Raw genomic sequence first — 20,001 nt, forward strand, 5'->3', positions numbered from 1 at the left:
TAAAAATATAATTTTGTTACGTTACTAACAATATTTTTGTCAATTTCTGCCAATTCTTATTTATAATTGTGTTTAATAAAAATATCTTTGTGGATGTATCTAATAAAAATATTTTTTTTATGATTGTGTTTAATATAAATGTTTTTATAAATATATTTTTTGGATATGTCTCTTTATATATATATTTAAAAATATAATTGACAGATAATATATTAGTATCCTATATTTTTCCATAAAAATATTAGCCAGTTTATTGAATGATGCTCTATATTAAAGCAATTTTTGGCAATTTATATGATTATGAAATGGATGAAGTAGTACTATAATAATAATGAGACTAAGAGTGTTGTTGATTATATAGATGTAAGTGGACCATAATAATACACAATTTAAATATTTATAATTAAAATTATTATTATTATTATTAGTACAATTTTAATATAGATATTAATTATATTTAACTGTTATTTTATAGTTAAAATACTTAATAATTCATAGTAAATTCAAATAATTAAGGGTATTGATTAATGGATTTTTTTTTGTAAAAAAATTATAATGCCACTTATTTAAAATAATTGATATAATACAATAAAAAGTAACTATATTTATATGGTATCAGCTTATCTCACAATAATTTGGTATCAATTTTTATATAATAAAAATAGATAGATAGATGTTTAACCAGTTTGTATGCCAAACCACAAAAGTTTATTATGAAAAATGTAATATAATTTCTTAAGGCAGATTTTTTGCAGAGAAAAATTAGTGAAACAAAAGACAATTTATGAAAAGATATTGTTGTTCATTCGGGAATTGATTACAAAATTATTTATTTGATAAATTTATTATAGTATAAATATTTTGATGTTAATTGCGCTACTTTTTGTGGAAGATAAAAGTAGAAAATATTGAATAAATAATAAAAATGTGAGATTATTAAAAAATAGATTTAATTACTCTGTTGGTTCCTATAATTTCGTGAAATTTTCAATTAGATCTTTATACTTCTTTTTTTTTTAATTGGGTTCCTGCACTAATTTTTTTTCAATTAAGTCCTTCTTAATAGTAATTGGCTTAATTTTATAGGGACCCAACTAAAAAAAAAAGAATTGGTATAGAGACCTAAATAAAAGGAAAAAAAAAGTGTAGGGACCCAATTAAAAAAAAATTAGTGCAAGCACCCAATTAAAAAGAAAAAATATAGAGACTTAATTGAAAATTTCGTAAAACTATAGGGACCAATAGAATAATTAAACTTAAAAAATATATTGAATACAAAGTTCATTTAGAGTGATATGTAACGAATTTATTGAATTAATTTTATTGATATCTTAGTTGAATTCACTTAACTGTATATATCAATTTCAAATCTAACAAGTTTAATTTAGAGTGATATGTAACAAATTTATTGAATTAATTTTATTGATATCTTAGTTGAATTCACTTAACTGTATATATCAACTTCAAATCTAACAAGTTAAATTGTTGAGTAAAATTAACATTTCTAAACATCATTTTATCATACGTAGTTGCCTAATTTAACAATATCATTTTATACAATTTGATTTAAAAATAATTTTCTTTTTTTATTTTTTTTTTGGTGACTGAACATAACACAAAGAAAAAAGACCTAAGAAAAAGAGTAGTACTTCTCTCTAATAATAATGTCTAAATTATTAGGAGGCAGTAACTACTAAAGTAGCTGTCCAATTGCGCTGGAGCATCTCTTTGATTTTGTCAAGCAGATCAGAGTCATTCCTAATCATGCTGGTTGTGCCTCGCGAAACAAGAAGAAACGCATCAAAATTATCAGTTTCACATATGACCTCTTTGCACTCGCAATCCCAAGCCATAACAAGCCCTCTCCAAATAGCATGAAGCTCACAACAGAGAACACTAGAAAGAGGTATACTGGCAGAACAACCTTTTATCCAAATTCCCATGCTGTCTCTAATAATACATCCACAGCCAGCTAATTGCTCATTTTCAAAAACGCTTGCATCGCAGTTCACTTTACAGACATTCATTGGAGGTGGTTCCCAGTTATATTTCAAAGAAGAAGGAATAATATGTTTTTGGTTGATAACAACATTAGAGAAATCTCGAGCAGCATGTTTAACTAAGTGAACAATTTTCTCCTTATTTCATGGATCATCTTGGTGGAAGATGTCATTGTTCCTATCCCTCCAAATCCACCAAAAGGCCGCTGCAAAGAGAAACTCATTTTTGTTGAGGTTAGAACGAATCCAAGAAACAAAATCCAAATTAGAGTCCTCAGCCGTCATTCCCAAATTTAAGCTAATCCAAATCTGACGAGCTTTTTGGCAAGTCCTAAAGCAGTGGTTAATATCCTCTAGAGCAAGATAACATCTCTGATAAAAATCAGAAGTAGAAATACCTCTTTGAAATCGGTAACTAACTGTGGGAACTCCGTTGTTGAGGCAAAGCCAGAGCAGACACTTTATCTTCTCCGGTATTCTCAAGCGCCAAAGCCAAAGCCAATTTTCATTATCATTCCAGCCAAATTTCTTCTTCAATAGCCATTCATACCCGCTTTTAGTCGAGTAGGTGAGAGTATTTGAGTTTGTCCAAAACCAACCTGTTTTATCTCCTACCTGCTTGATAGGATCAAAGAGCATCAAATCAAGTTTAACTTCTTCCGGAATTATTGTGCAAAGAATATCCCACCGCCAATGCCCAAGGTACCAGACATCTTCTAACTTCAAGTGAGAATCAGAAATGTGCACAAAAGGAACCAAAGGAGCTAGCGTTCCACATGGTCGCCAAGCATGATACCAAAAGGATTGAGACATCCTGCCTGTACACCAATCAAAACCATCACGAAGCTTTTCTATTATCTTATAAATCGCTCGCCAAGTGCTTGAAACATTATTAGAAAATTTGGGTGAAAAGCAAGAACTCACAGATAAATATTTTGCCAACATAATTCTTATCCAAAGCTTATCTTTATTATGCAATAATTGCCAAACAAGCTTTCCGAGTAAAGCAAAATTTATGCATTGAGTATCTCTAATTCCCAAGCCTCCATATTTTCTTGGAGTGACAACTTTGCTCCACTTGACCAAATTTAAGCAACGCTCCCCCACCTTTCCCTTCCACAAGAATTGTCTAAGCACAGAATCAATCTTTTGACAAACTGAAGTAGGAAAAAGAGTCACTTGCATCTGATAAATAGGAAGAGAAGAAGCAACAGATTTAATTAAGCAAAACCTGCCTGCTTTGTTAAGGAGCCGACCTTTCCAACTAGCCAGCCTATTCTTGATCTTCTCTAAAGAGTCCGAAAAAATAGATCTAGCAGCTCGAGGATGATTAAGGTTCACCCCCAAGTATTTGCCTAGGTCACTAGTAAAAGGAATATGAGAAACACCAGACAACATTTCCTTCCTTCTATTAGAGATATTTCTAGAACAAATAGCTTTAGATTTTTCAATGTTAACCTTCATACCTGAAGCTTTACAGAACAACTCTAAGGTGTGCACAACATTCTGAACTTGACTTTTCTTCGCTTTACAAAAAAGGAGGAGGTCATCTGCAAACATCAAGTGAGAAACTCTAGGTCCCCCTCTAGAAACAGCCACACCATCCCAAATACCCTCGTCAACTTGTTTGGAAATGAAGCACGCCAATCTCTCCATGCACAAAACAAATTAATACGGAGAAATTGGATCTCCTTGCCTGAGCCCTCTGCGAGGTTGGAAGCTGTCCAATCTATTCCCATTCCAAAGGATGGAAAGATTTGAGGCCTGAACACAATTCATTACAAGCCGAATAATTAGAGAATGAAAGCCAAAAGATTCAAGAGTGTGCTCAAGAAAATTCCAATCAACTCTATCATAAGCCTTTTCTAAATCAATCTTAAAAGCCATAGCTCCTTTTCTAGACTTTGTCCGCTTAAGAAAGTGAAGAACTTCTTGGGCGACAATAATATTATCAGGTGCTCCTCTACCATGAATAAACCCTCCCTGAGTTGGGCTAACAATCTCATCCAAAAATGGTCGTAATCTATTAACCAGCACTTTAGTCACTAGCTTTTAAATTACATTACAAAGGCTTATTGGCCGAAAATCCTTCAATCTAGTTGGAGGGTCGCACTTAGGGATAAGAACAATCAAAGTTTTCAACAAAGAATGGCTTAACGTCTCCCCTAAGAATGCTTTCTGAACAGTACGCCATACCTCATGACCCACCACATCCCAATATTCCTTGAAGAAAAAAAACTTGAAAACCATCCGGCCCAGGAGCTTTGAACGAGCTCATATTATCCAGAGCTTTTTTAACCTCCAACATTGTTACTGGTTTAGACAAATTATCACAAGCATCCTGGCTAAGAGATGGCATAGGAATTTCTCCCATGCAATTAACCTCAACAGGCTCAGTAGAACAAAAAATATTTTTGAAGAAATGAACAACCTCCATTTGCAAAACCTCCGGATCATTAGACCAAGACCCATCACTGACTAGCAACCCATGAACCTTGTTAGATTTTCTTCTAAGGATGGTTTGCATATGGAAAAAGCTAGTATTTCTATCACCATACCGAACCCATTGATCCCTTGACTTCTGGTACCAAAGCAATTCTTCCTGGGCCAAAACTATATTATACTCAGCTCTCAATTCTTCCTCTTTGTGCTTCAGAATCGGATCATCGTCAGCTTCCATTTTTCGTTGAATACGATTCAAATAACCCTCCAATTCCCTCTTTTTAATGAAAATATTGCCGAAGACCGTAGAGTTGAATTCCAACGAAGCTTTTTGGACCCCCAGCAACTTCCTATGGATGCCAAAGTCTGTACTATCCCAAGATTTCTGAACAATGGCCTTGTAATCAGGATGCGTTGCCCATGCCGCTTGGAATCTAAAAGGCTGGTTTCCTTTCTTGATAGGAACTTCTTGACATCGGATAAGTAGGGGACAATGATCAGAGTGGGAACGACTGAGAACTTCAACAAAAGCTTCTGGAAAAAGAAGGCGCCATTCTGTAGTACAGCAAGCTCTATCCAATCTCTTTACAATTTCTTTGTTTCTTTGAATTTTACAGAACCAAGTAAACCGTCTTCCAGAGGTTGTTAGATAAAAAAGACCACAAGAATCTAGAGTACTTGCAAAGATACTACTGCGATTTGAATAGAAATTACCCCCCTTCACCTCATGAACACTCAAAATATCATTAAAATCCCCAACCACCACCCACGGGTCCTGAATGCACAAACCAATATCAAGCAGATGACTCCATAATTCTACTCTATTAGTGGCTTGAGGGCTGCCATAAACCGCACTGCAGATCCATCTTCGTCCACCACCATCAATTTCCAAAGTTACACATTGATTCATAGCCCAAAGAATTTTACAAGAAAATTTTAAATTAGTAGAGAGGAACCAAATTCCTCCCTTGTGTCCAACAGCATCTACAATCCCTACAGGATAATAGCCTAATCTCCCCCAAAATTCTTTCATAGTTTCAAACCCAATATGAGTTTCCACCAAAATAAAAAAAAGTTGGTTGAAATTTTCGTACCAACTCCTTACAGTGCACCCGAGACATCTTATTTGACGCCCCCTAACATTCCAACTAATAATATTTAAATGGTCACAATCCATAAAAAATAAATTAAATAATTGGAATGTTTAATCATTCTACCTTACGTTGATGGACCCCTGTCTCCAAGTGTCTCTTTGTGGACTTGCACCGCAGAACCATCATTCTTCTGTTGAGGTTGGGTCTCCAAGTTTGTTATTGCACTAACTTTATCAAGCTCTTTTTGTACTCGAGAATCCATTGATAATGCTTCAGTAGGTGAGTTTTGAAGCGAAATAGGACGCTGTTTTTTGTGCCCTGCTTTAAAAAAGGAAGTACTCTGATCTTTGAAAGCCACCTGAGTTGTTCCTAAAGAGCCAAGCGTGGATGGAGGATCTTTCTTTTTCTTAGGCCCCACCTTTGCATTTGATAAGGGCTTCACCTTTGCATTTGATGAGGATCCAGCATGCATGTTATTAGACCCAAAAGAAAATTTCTTACTCACCAAATTGGAGCATATTGCTACATTGGCTTTTTTTGGCACCACATTGTGGCCTTTACTCACTTTTTCCTTGCCTTTTCTACTAACTGTAACCCATTCACCCTCTTTTACACGAGTATCCCTTTCTATACGTGAGTCTTACAAATTATCATGCACAAGATCTGCTGCACCATGCTTCTCCATAATTGGAATTGATTTGGCATTAATTCCAAATTCAAAAGATAAATTTTGATTTTTTACTGGGATTTGACTACCTTCCACCGTTTTCTCGTTGTTATCTACAGGAAAAAGTGACGGCAAATTTTTCTCCTTCACCGTGCTTTCCTTCCCAATGCCATTGTTGTTCTCTTTCACACATTCTCTTGTGACATGCCCAAAGCAGCTATATTTTTCACAAATTAAATTCAAGTGCTCATATTCTATGTCATACATATGACCATCAACTTGAATTTTTTTTTATAACTGGAAGTCCCAAGTTAATTTGCACACATGCTCTTGCATACTTTCCCCCTTGGTGGCTAAGTCGATGCAGATCGGTTTGCCAACAGCTGACGCAATCATTTTCATGGCTCTCTCTTGATAATAGTTAATGTTTAAACCTGTGATTCTTATCCAAACCATGGTAGACCCAAAAGTGTTTTCACAAGGTCTGAATGAAGAACTCCAAGGTTTAATCACAACATAGCTTCCAGTAATCATCCACGGTCCTCCAAGGAGAACTTTCTCTCTATCCTCCAAGAGATCAAATTTGACTAAGAAATAGCCAAAACCGACATCTAGTACCTCATATCCTCCTTTGGTTCTCCAGACACCTTTAAGCCTGTGCGTGATCGCTGTATAGCTAAAATTTTTTCCAAGAACTTTGATCACGATGGCATCTTTGTAGGGCTCTGCCAATATCTCTTTTGCTTCCTCAGTGAACGTCACAGTTGGTATCTCCGAATCACCTTACTTACCAACTACGGTAGCCATCTTATCCCCATCAAGAGAATCAGCAACCTCCAAAGCTCTCCTTGCTGAGGCACCAACAACTTTATCTCTGAACGATATCCGCTGACTTTGAGTCTTGTTACCATCTCCTTTAATCCCCTCCTTTTCAGATGCATGCCCCCCTCCGCTCTCCCCCTTATTGCTTCCGCCGACATGGCCGGCTGCCTCGCTATGTGCCACCCTCGAAGACTCTCCCCCGCTCTCCCCACTCTCCATTTCACGTACTCTCATATATTTTTCTTTTTTTATTTGAATAAATCTAAAAATACTTTCAATATTTATTATTTAAAAAAATCTAAATATGAAATAAAATCTTTTAGTCTTTTTTTGGAATTGCCAATCCAAAACTGACCCTTCCCTTCTCTTAGTCTTCTGTTTCTACTTTCTAAAGCAATTTCAAATTCCAAGCTTAAATGAAAGAAAGTAAAAGCCAAAAAATTAAAGAAATGTTTAATTTCTTTTACCAAAAATATATTTAGAAAGCAAGATAGCGATTAATAATCTCCCAAGCATTTAATAAATCAAGTTTCACCATGGATAGTCAAAAGTCACATCTAAATGCAACAAGATGCATAATGCATAATGCATCTTGCTCAGTACTTTACATTAATCACAAAATAATAATAAAAAGTAAAAACTAGCAGGAATAATGTGGTTAAATAACATTATTATGTTCTTCTTATCCTTATGTTTACTATCACTAGGGAGCAGCAAGATATTCTGTATAAACAGTGTAATTTCCATAGAAATATGTATCTTGTCTAACATGAGGAGGACATCTAAAATGTTGGAGCAGCTCTTCTCTGATATTATATTTGGCAAACTTGAATGATCTATATGCCGGAGTAGGATCTATTGCGATAATGTCACTACCATTGGATAAGCATAGAGGCTCAAATTTTAAACAAAGAATCTCATACAAAGTCCAAGATGAGTTCACTTTGTATTCTTTCATCACCTATATGTGTGTTTTACCTTTAACATAGTTCTGAGAATACAAGGCTAGGCACCCTTCTAGTGTGACAATTGTGGTAGGACCATGCATTATGAGTTGCTCAGGCAAAGATATCTTTGAGAAACTTCTTTCCTTCAAATCAAATACAAGAAGACCTTCACTGTGATATTTTTTAAGAGGGTAATACAACCAATGAATAGAGCCATTCAAGAACAACCCACGAGATTGTCACTTCATAAAACCAAATCGTTTAGGGAGTGCAGCATCAAGATTAATCCATGAATTGGTTCTCAAAGACAAGCAATCTAAGTGTTGGCAGTCACCATCCTGCCAAGCTACAACAACTAAGTAGTCATCCCGTGACGCATCATAACCAAATCCATACAGACTGGCTTTACGAAGAAACTTAATAAAGTACCTGCGCTTATTACTACTAGGAGGAACGATACAAGAGTAAGATATTCTTTTGCTGAATCCAGTGAGTGGGTTCCATACTACAAAAAAATGTGGCTGTCGGCTTAAGAGAACAAACTCTCTGCAGGACCCCATAACACGAAACTCAGAAGGTGGCTTCTTCTTGAATGGGAGAGACACCTGTTTTACTTGTAATGCATCATTGTCGTCACTAAATAGTGCATCTAAGTAAACGAAGTAAGCCACGGTGTCGTTTTTTTAAGCAGAAGAATGCGTTGGTGGGTACAGGAGAGTGGTGAAGATGCAGTTCCGCAAATTGTGGATCGGATATTAGAGAGTACCACGGCTTCGAAACGCACCTCAGGCGAGCGAGATGTTTGACCGGCACCCTCAGCAGGATACTGTGAATCAACTCAAGATGGAGGATGTCGTGAATGCTCTTCTGCTTCTGCTGCTGCTGCTTCATCTTCTTCTCCATGGTCGATTGCTGTTTTGCTTTGTTCATTGTATGCTTCAGCCTCTCTTTCTTGTCCCTGCTTAGATTGTTGAGCTTTACGCAATTCATATAGCAATTCACACAACCCAGGTACTTGAAATTGCTTTGAAAACAAAGGACTTTGGCAAGGGAAGGGTCAGTTTTGGATTGGCCAATCGAAAAAAGAGATAAAAAAAATTATTTATTTCATTTTATTTAAAAAAAATTAAATAAAAAAGTTATTTTATGTATGAATTTTTTAAGAAAACTTTTTAAATATTAAAAATATTTAGTATCTTGTTAAATCCAATATATCTTTTGAATAAGTGCATAAAAAAATTATTTATTTCATTTTATTTTAAAAAAATTAAATAAAAAAAGTTATTTCATGTAGCATACAACATACCAAGAATCAATTTGAGTAAGTGCAAATGGAGTTTAGCATCTTGTTAAATCCAATATATCTTTTGAAAATTTTCATTTGTTTTTTATATTATCTATGTACATTCTTTTTCTCCCTTGTGTTGCATTATCTTTGAGTGATCTTTCATTGTAAGTATAATACTCACAACTAATTGGCCCTAGGATCACTCACTCATATAAATGACACTATCATATTTTTCATCTCTTAAACTCACTAACACTCATAAAACAAAGGAGATAATTTTCACATTTCAAAACATACACATTTCATTATGGAACACACAAAATACACAAGACATATGTGCCTTTATATAGGCAATGCTTCTTACTAAAATAATAATTTATGAATCACAAATCAATTTTGTAATGACCACCATTTTATGAGTTGGCTTCATGAACCTTCTTTCAACTTGCATTCATGTAGTTTCCATAATCTTCTAATTTCAATTCAATTTGATTTTGAATTTCTTCAATGTTGTAGTATATTGTAGTTGTGCTATTCTTTTGAATGTTCTTCAAAACTCTTCAAGTTTCCAACATCTTCTAGTAAATAGATGATTATTGTTTTCAACTCAAACTTTTCTTCTTCAATTCTTTAACCATGTTTCATGAAAATTCTAATCCATGCAAGTTGATAGATAGCACAAGAAGTTTGTAGAATCTTGGTGATGAACCATGAACTTGTAACCACTTTGAATTCAAATTGAATTTTGCCTTTGACTTTTCTAAACTTTTGTTACTTGCATACCTCTTGATTTAATTTTCTAACATTGCCTCCCTTAAATCAAGCTAGTAGAATTAATCATTCCAAGCATCTTCTTCAACTTGTAAAATAATTCAGTCTTCAATAGCTTTGTAAATATATCTGCAACTTGTTCTTCAGTTGGACAGTACTCGATCACAACTTCTTTTTCATTCACCAACTCTCTGATTTTGTGAACCCGAATATCAATATGCTTCGATCTTCCATGAAATACTGGATTTTTGCAAAGTGCAATAGCTGATTTGTTATCACAAAATATTGTTGTTGGAGTATTTTGTTTCTCGTTCAATTCCTCAAGAATTCTTCTTAGCCAAACTGCTTGTATTGCACAACTTGCTGCTGCTATATATTCTGCTTCTGCTGTAGATAGTGCTACTACTGGTTGTTTCTTTGACGACCATGAAATTGCACCAGAACCAAGATGAAATACAAACCCTGAAGTACTTTTTCTTATTTCTATATCTCCGGCCCAATCACTATCAGTGTAGCCAACAAGGTTTACTTCATTAGTATTCTCATAATAAATTCCATCATTTAAAGTACCTTTGATATATTGAAGAATTCTCTTTGCCGCTTGCAAATGGTTGGTACAAGGCTCCTCCATAAATCTGCTAAGCAAACCAACTCCAAACACAATATCTGGTCTAGTCGCAGTTAAGTACCTCAGACTTCCAATCAAGCTTTTGTAGTATGTGGGATTTACTGCTCCTCCTTTATCTTCTCTCAACAATTTGAACTTCTCTTCGACTGGAGTAGAAACTGGTTTTGAGTGCTCCATCTGAAATTTCTTCAAAATATCATTTGCATATTTCTTCTGAGAAATGAAAATACCATCATCTCTTTGAACCACTTCAATGCCAAGAAAATAAGACATCAAGCCCATATCCGTCATTTTAAAGTGCTTTATCATAGCCTCCCTGAATTCTGTAATTATCTTCAAATTGTTGCCAGTAAAGATCAAATCGTCAACATAAAGACACACGATCAAGATATCTCCAGGTTCAATGAACTTGATATAAAGAGTATGTTCAAATGGACATCTTTTGAAACCATCTTGAGTGAAATAAGAATCAATCTTCTTGTACCACGCTCTTGGTGCTTGTTTTAACCCGTACAAAGCTTTCTTTAACTTATAAACTTTATCTTCTTTTCCAAGAACTTCATATCCTGCAGGTTGCTCAACATACACTTCTTCTTCTAAAGTGCCATTTAGAAATGCAGACTTAACATCCATTTGATGTATCTTCCATTTATTTTGAGCCGAGAGTGAAATAATCATACGAATAGTGTCTAATCTAGCAACAGGAGCAAATATTTCAAAGTAGTCGATACCTGATTTTTGTTTGTATCATTTTGCAACTAATCTTGCTTTGAAACGATCAACTTCACCACTGGGTTTGTACTTAGTCTTGTAAACCCACTTTACTCCAATTGGCTTCTTATCTGCTGGTAAATCTGTCAGCTCCCATGTGTTATTCTTCTCAATGGCATGAATTTTTTCATCCATTGCTTTCTTCCAATTGTTGTTTTTAGAGGCTTCTTCAAAGTTCAATGGCTCACAATCTGAAAATAGAGCAAAATTTATGATTTCTTCATCGGACGGATCGTTGTCATTGCCAACTTCATAATCTGCTAATCTAGCAGGTAGTCTCCGTTCTCTTTGCGATCTTCTAGATGATTCTGGTTGTTCAGTTATGTCAGGTTGTCTTTCTTCTACTTCGTCACATGTATTTGGAATTATAGTCAGCTGCTTTTCTGTCTCTGTGTTCCAGTTCCACATGTCTTTCTCGTCGAACGTCACGTCTCTGCTGATGATTACTTTCTTTGTTTCTGGATTGTACAACTTGTATGCTTTTGAGTCTGTGCTATAGCCAATAAAGATACACTTCTCGCCTTTGTCATCTAACTTCTTCCTTAATTGATCTGGTACATGGGCATAAGCGATACACCCAAAGACTCTGAAATGATGGATGGAATGCCGCTTTTCACTCCAAGTTTCCTCTGGAGTTTTATCACGAACACTCTTTGTTGGACACCTGTTTAAAATATAAACTGCTGTTGCGACTGCTTCTGCCCAAAACTCTTTAGGCATTTGTTTTGACTTGAGCATGCATCTGACCATATCCATGATGGTTCTGTTCTTTCTTTCAGCAACTCCATTTTGTTGAGGAGTGTATCTAGTTGTTAGTTGATGTTGAATCCCTTGTTGCTTAAAGTATTCTGAACATGTAAGATATTCTGTTCCTCTGTCTGTTCTGAGAATTTTGATTTTACAGCCACTTTGTTTTTCGACAAACGCTTTGAATGTCTTAAAGACATCACATGCTTCTGATTTCTGCTTCAGAAAATATACCCATGTATATCTACTAAAATCATCAATAAAAGTGATAGAGTACCTGCTACCACCATTACTTGGAACTTCTATAGAACAGAGATCTGAATGCACAATTTCAAGTAATCTTCTAGCTCTCCAAGACTTTCCTGTAAGGAATGGATCTCTGTGCTTCTTTCCCAGTTGACAAATCTCACAAACACAATTGGAAATATGAATCCGTGGTAGACCAGAAACAAGTCCTTTTCTTGACAGGTAGTTTAGGCCAGAAAAATGAAAGTGCCCAAACCGCATAGGCCACAGCCAATTATCATCAAGTATCACAAAACTCATGCAAGAGGGATTAACATGTTGAATTTTTAATGGAAACATTCTGTTTGAAGTCATCTTTGCTTTATCAATGAACCTTCCATTGTTGTCAAATATAGTGCAATATCCACGATAAGTTATCATCCTATATCCCTTCTCAGATAATTGTCCCATACTCAGTAAATTGTAATCAAGTTCAGGAACATAGAAAACATCAGAAATATAACTCAGAGAACCATCCTTCAATCTAATTGGTATGTGCCCTTTTCCTTCAATAGGGATCTTCGTACTATTACCAAACTTCAATAATAATTTAACGGAATCATCTAATGAAGAAAATAACTCCTTTCTACCAGACATATGATTACTGCAAGCATTATCCAAGTACCATATATTTTCATCTTCAGCACATGAATTACTTGTAAAAAATAAAGTTTGAGTACCCGGATTATCATCAGTATTTTGATGCTGATTTTCTGCAACGTGTGCTTGATTGTTATTCACCATTTTGAATCTGCAATCTGCTGCTTTGTGTCCATACTTTCCACAATGAAAGCAGTTGAAATTGGTTCTTTCTTGATAAAAATTGCCTCGACCTCTTCCTCGGTTGACAGGCCTAAAATTCGTTCCACCTCTTCCTTGATTAGGTGGTGTAAAGTTATTGTAACTTCCTTGGTTGTAATTGCCACGACCTCTACCTCTGAAACTTCCTCTGCCTCTACTTTGAAAATTAAAACCATGACCTCGTCCTTCTTGTGTACGGATTGATTCTGCAACGTTGTTGAAATTCACTCGGGTTTTCAGGGCTTTCTCGGTTGATTTTTCTGACTTCTCTAGTATTCTACTGATGTGGCTTTCCATGGTTCCTTGCAATTCTGCAATCGTCATAGTATCCATATCGTGGGACTCTAGTATCGTAGTCACCACATGGTCATACTTCATTGGCATGGTGCGAAGAATTTTCTCTACTACTTTGCTATCGGGCATATCTTCTCCATAGACTCTCATCTTATTGACAAGATCTGTAACACGAGTAAAATATTGCTCAACAGTTTCTGAGCTCGACATCTCATACCTTTCATATTCTCTTCTCAAAGACTGTAGCTTTGCTTTCTGAGCTTTATCTACGCCTTTGTATGATAGCTTCAACGTGTTCCATGCTTCCTTTGCACTTTTGGCATTTGCTATTTTGCCAAACACCGTATAATCTACTCCTTGATGAATTTGAGATAGCGCCAATTGATCTCTCCTTTGTTGGGCAGCATCTGCTCCTTCTTGCAAACCCGGTTCAATGAAATTCCACAGGTTCTGGGCCTTCAAATGGGTAGACATCAAAGTCTCCCAATAACTATAATCAAGTTTCCCATCTAACTTGGGACCGGACCACACAATATTAAAAGTGTTTGCCATACCGACTCTATGAACAAACAACTATGTGAGAACTCTCCCACACCTCATAAACTCTCAAACACCAGGCGCTGGATTAACCAGCTCTGATACCAAATGTAAGTATAATACCCACAACTAATTGGCCCTAGGATCACTCACTCATATAAATGACACTATCATATTTTTCATCTCTCAAACTCACTAATACTCATAAAACAAAGGAGATAATTTTCACATTTCAAAACATACACATTTCATTATGGAACACACAAAATACACAAGACATATGTGCCTTTATATAGGCAATGTTTCTTACTAAAATAATAATTTATGAATCACAAATCAATTTTGTAATGACCACCATTTTATGAGTTGGCTTCATGAACCTTCTTTCAACTTGCATTCATGTAGTTTCCATAATCTTCTAATTTCAATTCAATTTGATTTTGAATTTCTTCAATGTTGTAGTATATTGTAGTTGTGCTATTCTTTTGAATGTTCTTCAAAACTCTTCAAGTTTCCAACATCTTCTAGTAAATAGATGATTATTGTTTTCAACTCAAACTTTTCTTCTTCAATTCTTTAACCATGTTTCATGAAAATTCTAATCCATGCAAGTTGATAGATAGCACAAGAAGTTTGTAGAATCTTGGTGATGAACCATGAACTTGTAACCACTTTGAATTCAAATTGAATTTTGCCTTTGACTTTTCTAAACTTTTGTTACTTGCATACCTCTTGATTTAATTTTCTAACACTCATTAAGTTACTGGTTTGTGTTTTTTTAGTACTAACCCCTCTTCTTATAATATAAAAAGGGCTTACATAATTAATTGCATTTTGTTCTTTGCTGTGGTTCTTAGAATCAATTTAATAATTGGTGTATTGTTTAAATAGAATATCACATAAATTCAAAAATTGTGTATAGGCTTTTATAATTTTTAGGATTGTGCCGCAAATTTTGCATTATAAACTATGTTGTGGATATTAACAACAGTTTTGTATCTCTTTTTTTTCCTGTTTTTCTAGACGGTTCTATCCGAGTATCACAAGAAAAAAGACTACTTAACTTGCTTGTTCCTATTTTTCTTTCATTTGGTTATTTAATAGCTAAAAATTAGGTAATGGATATTGTAATGTTACAGAACAATCATATTTGTTTCAACATTGTTACTAATCCTTGTATCTAAGGTTTTTATAGAACTATTTTTAATTCTATATCATAAGAACTACTCCTACACTGTTATAAGAAGGATCTAAGTTAATTTTATACTATTAGTCGTAATAGACATTATTTTTTAGACTTTTCAGTAGATTGAACTTTAAGTTATCCAAAATTTAAGATGTTTTATTTTTCTAATTACATAGATAAAATATACACTTTTCTTTTTAATCTTACTCGTTGTTAACACGATTGGTTTTAGGAGTTTATAGGCAAATTATGGCAAACCCAGAAAGAAAAAAAAATTTCAGATGCTATATCACACAAAATTAATGCCTAATCACTTTGTATGCCAAACCACAAAATTTTACTATGAAGAATATAATATAACTTCTTAAGGCAGATTTTTTTGCATACAAAATATAGTGAAACAAAAGACAATTTAAAAAAAGAGAAAATAAAACTTGCGATTGTGTTACAAATTTTGCATTGTAAATTATGTTGTGGATACTAATAACAGTTTTATATTCCTTTTTTTCTTTCCCCTGTTTTTCTAGCGACTCTATCCAAGTATCACAACAAAAAAAACTACTTCACTTGCTTGTCCCTATTTTTCCTTGATTTGATTGTTTAATAGCTAAAGATTAGGTAATGAAAGCTGTAATGTTAGATAACAATCATATCTGCCTCAGATCCTTGTATCTAAGGCTTTTCATAAAACTATTTTAATTCTATATCATAAAAATTACTTTTGCATTGTTATAAAAAGGATCTAAGTTATTTTTATAATGTTTAGTATAATAGGCATTATTTTTTGGGATATATAGTAAATTGAGCATCAAATTATGCAAAATTAAAATTTTTTTTTGCTAATTATATACACTTTTTTTTTTAATCTTATCCATTGTTAAACACTATTGGTTTTAGGAGTTTACAAACAAATTATGACAAATCAAAAAAGAAAAAAAAATTCTATTCGCAATATCACCAAATAGATTTAGACTCGCGCGATGCGCAAAAACTAATATTATAAATTTTTTGTTTATAATTTTTATATAATTAAAAATAATAATAGATACATTTTTTATTTTATAATTAACTCTTACAATAAAGAATTGTATCATAATAAATTTTATGACAATAATTATAATAAAAACTGATTTAACAATCTATAAAATATAGATTGAAGTATTTGCTTTAGTAAAGATTTGAATTTGTAAAGTGTATTTCTTTGCACAATCACATGATAACAAAATTTGTCATACGTAATTTTGTTAGCTATTTTTTTAGTATTATTGTATTTGATTATTTTGTATATATAATATTAAACAAACTTATAAAGGAAATATAAATATTGGCCAATTTATTGAATGATTCTCTATATTATAATTTTGATATTGTGCCAAAATTAAAAGTAGTTAAAGCGTTTATGGCAATTCATATGAGAGATTATGAGATGGATGAAATAGTATTGTAATAATAAGATGAGTGCTGTTGAATATATATATATATATATATATATATGGATGAAATAGTATTGTAATAATAAGATGAGTGCTGTTGAATATATATATATATATATATATAATAGACTATTATAAATTTATAATACACAATTTGAAAATTTATAATTAAAAATTATTATTATTATTACAATTTTTAATATAGATATTAATTATATTTAATTGTTATTTAATAATTAAAATACTTAATAATTTGTAGTAAATTCAAATAATTAAGGGTATTATATTGATTAATGGAATACTGTTTTTATAAAAAAAAAAATATAATGCCACTTATTTAAAATAATTGATATAACACAATAGAAAGTAGCTATATAGTATAAGCTCATCTCACAATGATTTGGTATCAAAATGCTTAACCAGCTTGTATGCCAAACCACAAAAATTTATTATTATGAAAAGTGTAATATAGTTTCTTAGGGCAACACAAAATGTAGTAAAACAAAAGATAATTTAAGAAAAGCGAAAATAAAAATATTGTCGTTCATTCAGGAAGTGATTACAAAATTATTTATTAAAATATTTTTATTTGATAAATTTATTATAGTATAAATATTTTGATGTTAATTGCACCATATTTTGTAAAAAATTAAAGTAAAAAATATTGAATAAATAATTAGATTGTAAGAGTGGAAAATATATTGAATAAAAAGTTTATTTATAGTGATATGTAACGAATTTATTAAATTAATTTTATTGATATCTTTAGTTGAATTCACTTCCCTGTATATCAAACCTTCTAAACATCATTTTATCATTCGTAGTTGTCAGATCTAACTTTATCATTTTATACAATTTGATTAAAAGATAATTTTCTTTTTTATTTGAATAAATCTAAAAATACTTTCAATATTTATTTTTTTTAAATATTTAAATATAAAATAAAATATTTTAGTCTTCTTTTGGAATTGCCAATCCAAATCTGACTCTTCCCTTCTCTTAGTCTCCTGTTTTCAAAGCAACTTCAAATTCCAATGCAAAATTAAGTAAAAGAACGTAGAAGCAAAAGAATTTTTTTTACCTTTGTTAATAAAAAATACCTTTAGAAAGCAAGATAGCGATTAATAATCCCCCAAGCATTATATATTTATATTAGATAAATCAAATTCATTATGGATAGTCAAAAGACACATCTAAATGCAACAAAATGCATAATACATAATGCATCTTGCTCAGTACTTTACATTAATCACAAAATAATAATAAAAAGTAGAAACTAGCAGGAATAATGTGGTTAAGTAATATTATTGTTCTTCTTATCCTTATGCTTACTATCATTAGAGAGTAGTAAGAGACTCTCTTTATAAACAGTGCAACTTCCATAGAAGTATATATCTTGTCTAACATGAGGACGACATGTAAAATGTTGGAGCAGCTCTTCCCTAATATTATATTTGGCAAACTTGAATGATCTAGATACCGAAATAGGATCTAGTGCGATAATGTCACTACCATTGGATAAGCATAAAGATTCAAACATTATATTTGGCAAACTTGAATGATCTAGATACCGAAATAGGATCTAGTACGATAATGTCACTACCATTGGATAAGCATAGAGGTTCAAACTGTAAACAAGGAATGACATACAAAGTCCAAGATGAGTTCACTTTGTATTCTTTCATTACCCATATGTGTGTTTTACCTTTAACATAGTCCCGAGAATACAAGGCTAGGCACCCTTCTAGTGTGACAATTGTGGCAGGATCATGCATTATGAGTTGCTCAGGCAAAGATATCTTTGAGAAACTTCTTTTCTTCAAATCAAATACAAGGATTGAGGACAACAACCAATGAATAGAGCCATTCAAGAACAACCCACGTGCTCGCCGCCACTCTATAAGACCCAATGGGTTGGGAAGTGCAGCATCAAGATTAATCCATGAATTGGTTCTCAAGGAAAAGCATTTTAAGAGTTGGCAGTTCCTATCCTTCCAAACTACAACAACTAAGTAATCTTCCCGTGAAGCATCATAACCAAATCCATAGAGACTCGCATCACGGGGAAACTTAAACTTCCTGCGCTTACTACGATGACCCATACAAGAGTAAGATATTCTTTTTTCTGAATCCGGTGAGTGGGTTCCATACTACAAAAAAACATGGCCGTCGGCTTAAGAGAACAAAGCCTCTGCAGGATCCCATCACATGAAACTCAGAATGTGGCTGCTTCTTGAAAGGAAAAGATACCTCATTTACTTGGTAATTGTCGCAATTAAATACTTCTTCTAGGTGAACAACGTAAGCTTTCGTGGAGTCTTTTCTATAGAGGCATGCATGAGTGGGTGCCAGAGAGAGGTGAAGATGCGATTCCGCAAAGTTTGGATCGGAAATGAGAGAGCTTCAAAGTTTGGAAACGCACCTCATGCGACCAAGATGTTTGGCCGGCAACCTCAGTAGAATTCTCTGAATCAGCTCCACGGGGAGAATTTCGTTGATGCTCTTCTTCTGCTTTTGCTGATTCATACTCTTCTCCATGCTTGGATTGCTCAGCTTTTCGCAATTCATATATAGCAATTCACTCAACCCCAGGACTTGAAATTGCTTTGAAAACATAAAAGTAGGGAACGGAAGGGAAGGGAAGGGTCAGTTTTGAATTGGCTATTCGAAAAAAAATGTATTTATTTCATTTTTTTAAAATTAAATAGAAAATTTATTTCATAGTTTGTGTTTCATTTATTTTTTTTGACTTAATAGTGTTGAAGACCAACAATAATTTAAAGAACATAATTTTGACGTATATAAAAATGTGCAACATATTACTGCAAGTTAAAGAACAGTGTGTTGGTACCTCATCTAATATTCTCAGTTTACAATCAAGTGAAAATAAAGGTAACATTTTTTTCACTGTAATTGACTCATATTTATCTAAATTTAATTTATATCAGTTTAATGATGAAAATTTTCTATGTATTTTGTCATCAATTATTCATAGGGAAGCAACTATCTATGTATGGTGTACAATGTGCATCGCATGAAATTGGACAGGAAAATACACCTCCTAATTATGTAAGACCTTCTACATTAGAGATCAGATCTAAATCTTTAACTCTACCAACGGATCCCCCATTGACAAGAACTCCACTGTCCGGCTTTAGGAAATATTGGGGTTGGTTTAATTTATGAAGGTAAATTATCCTATTTTTTAATAATAAATAAATAAATAAATATTTTTATATTGTTATACTAAAATATAAAATTACTTTTACTTTTCTAATTTTTTTTAAT

At 33.2% G+C, this 20,001-nt stretch overlaps 2 protein-coding genes and 2 pseudogenes across 2 annotated transcripts; all 4 read right to left on the minus strand.

Annotated features, from left to right (window-relative positions):
* Nucleotides 1–4,197: 4,197 nt before the first annotated feature.
* Nucleotides 4,198–5,475, minus strand: LOC148573143 (uncharacterized). The gene has a single exon (XM_088505687.1). The coding sequence runs from the start codon at nt 5,473–5,475 to the stop codon at nt 4,198–4,200; it is 1,278 nt and encodes a 425-aa protein (XP_088361813.1).
* Nucleotides 5,476–7,634: 2,159 nt separating this feature from the next.
* LOC148573144 (F-box protein CPR1-like) lies at nt 7,635–8,902 on the minus strand (annotated as a pseudogene).
* Nucleotides 8,903–13,093: 4,191 nt separating this feature from the next.
* Nucleotides 13,094–14,109, minus strand: LOC110271951 (uncharacterized). Its single transcript, XM_088503588.1, has 2 exons — nt 13,398–14,109; nt 13,094–13,315 (listed from the first exon to the last, which is right to left on the minus strand). Exons 1-2 carry the CDS (start codon nt 14,107–14,109, stop codon nt 13,200–13,202), a joined length of 828 nt encoding a protein of 275 aa, XP_088359714.1. The 3' UTR covers nt 13,094–13,199.
* A 4,136-nt stretch (nt 14,110–18,245) lies between these two features.
* LOC107626979 (F-box protein CPR1-like) lies at nt 18,246–19,251 on the minus strand (annotated as a pseudogene).
* Nucleotides 19,252–20,001: the final 750 nt, after the last annotated feature.

This window comes from Arachis ipaensis, chromosome B2 (genome assembly GCF_059453495.1).
Source record: "Arachis ipaensis isolate K30076 ecotype BB chromosome B2, ASM5945349v1, whole genome shotgun sequence".
Classification (NCBI taxonomy): domain Eukaryota; kingdom Viridiplantae; phylum Streptophyta; class Magnoliopsida; order Fabales; family Fabaceae; genus Arachis; species Arachis ipaensis.

Bases quoted from the DNA above. Each gene is read 5' to 3' on its own strand.
- LOC148573143 (XM_088505687.1), bottom strand. From the start codon at position 5,475: ATGAAAGAATTTTGGGGGAGATTAGGCTATTATCCTGTAGGGATTGTA.
- LOC110271951 (XM_088503588.1), bottom strand. From the start codon at position 14,109: ATGGCAAACACTTTTAATATTGTGTGGTCCGGTCCCAAGTTAGATGGG. The intron at 13,316-13,397 runs GTAGAGGTCGTG...AACGAATTTTAG, and splicing joins AGGCAGAGGAAGTTTCAGAG to GCCTGTCAACCGAGGAAGAG.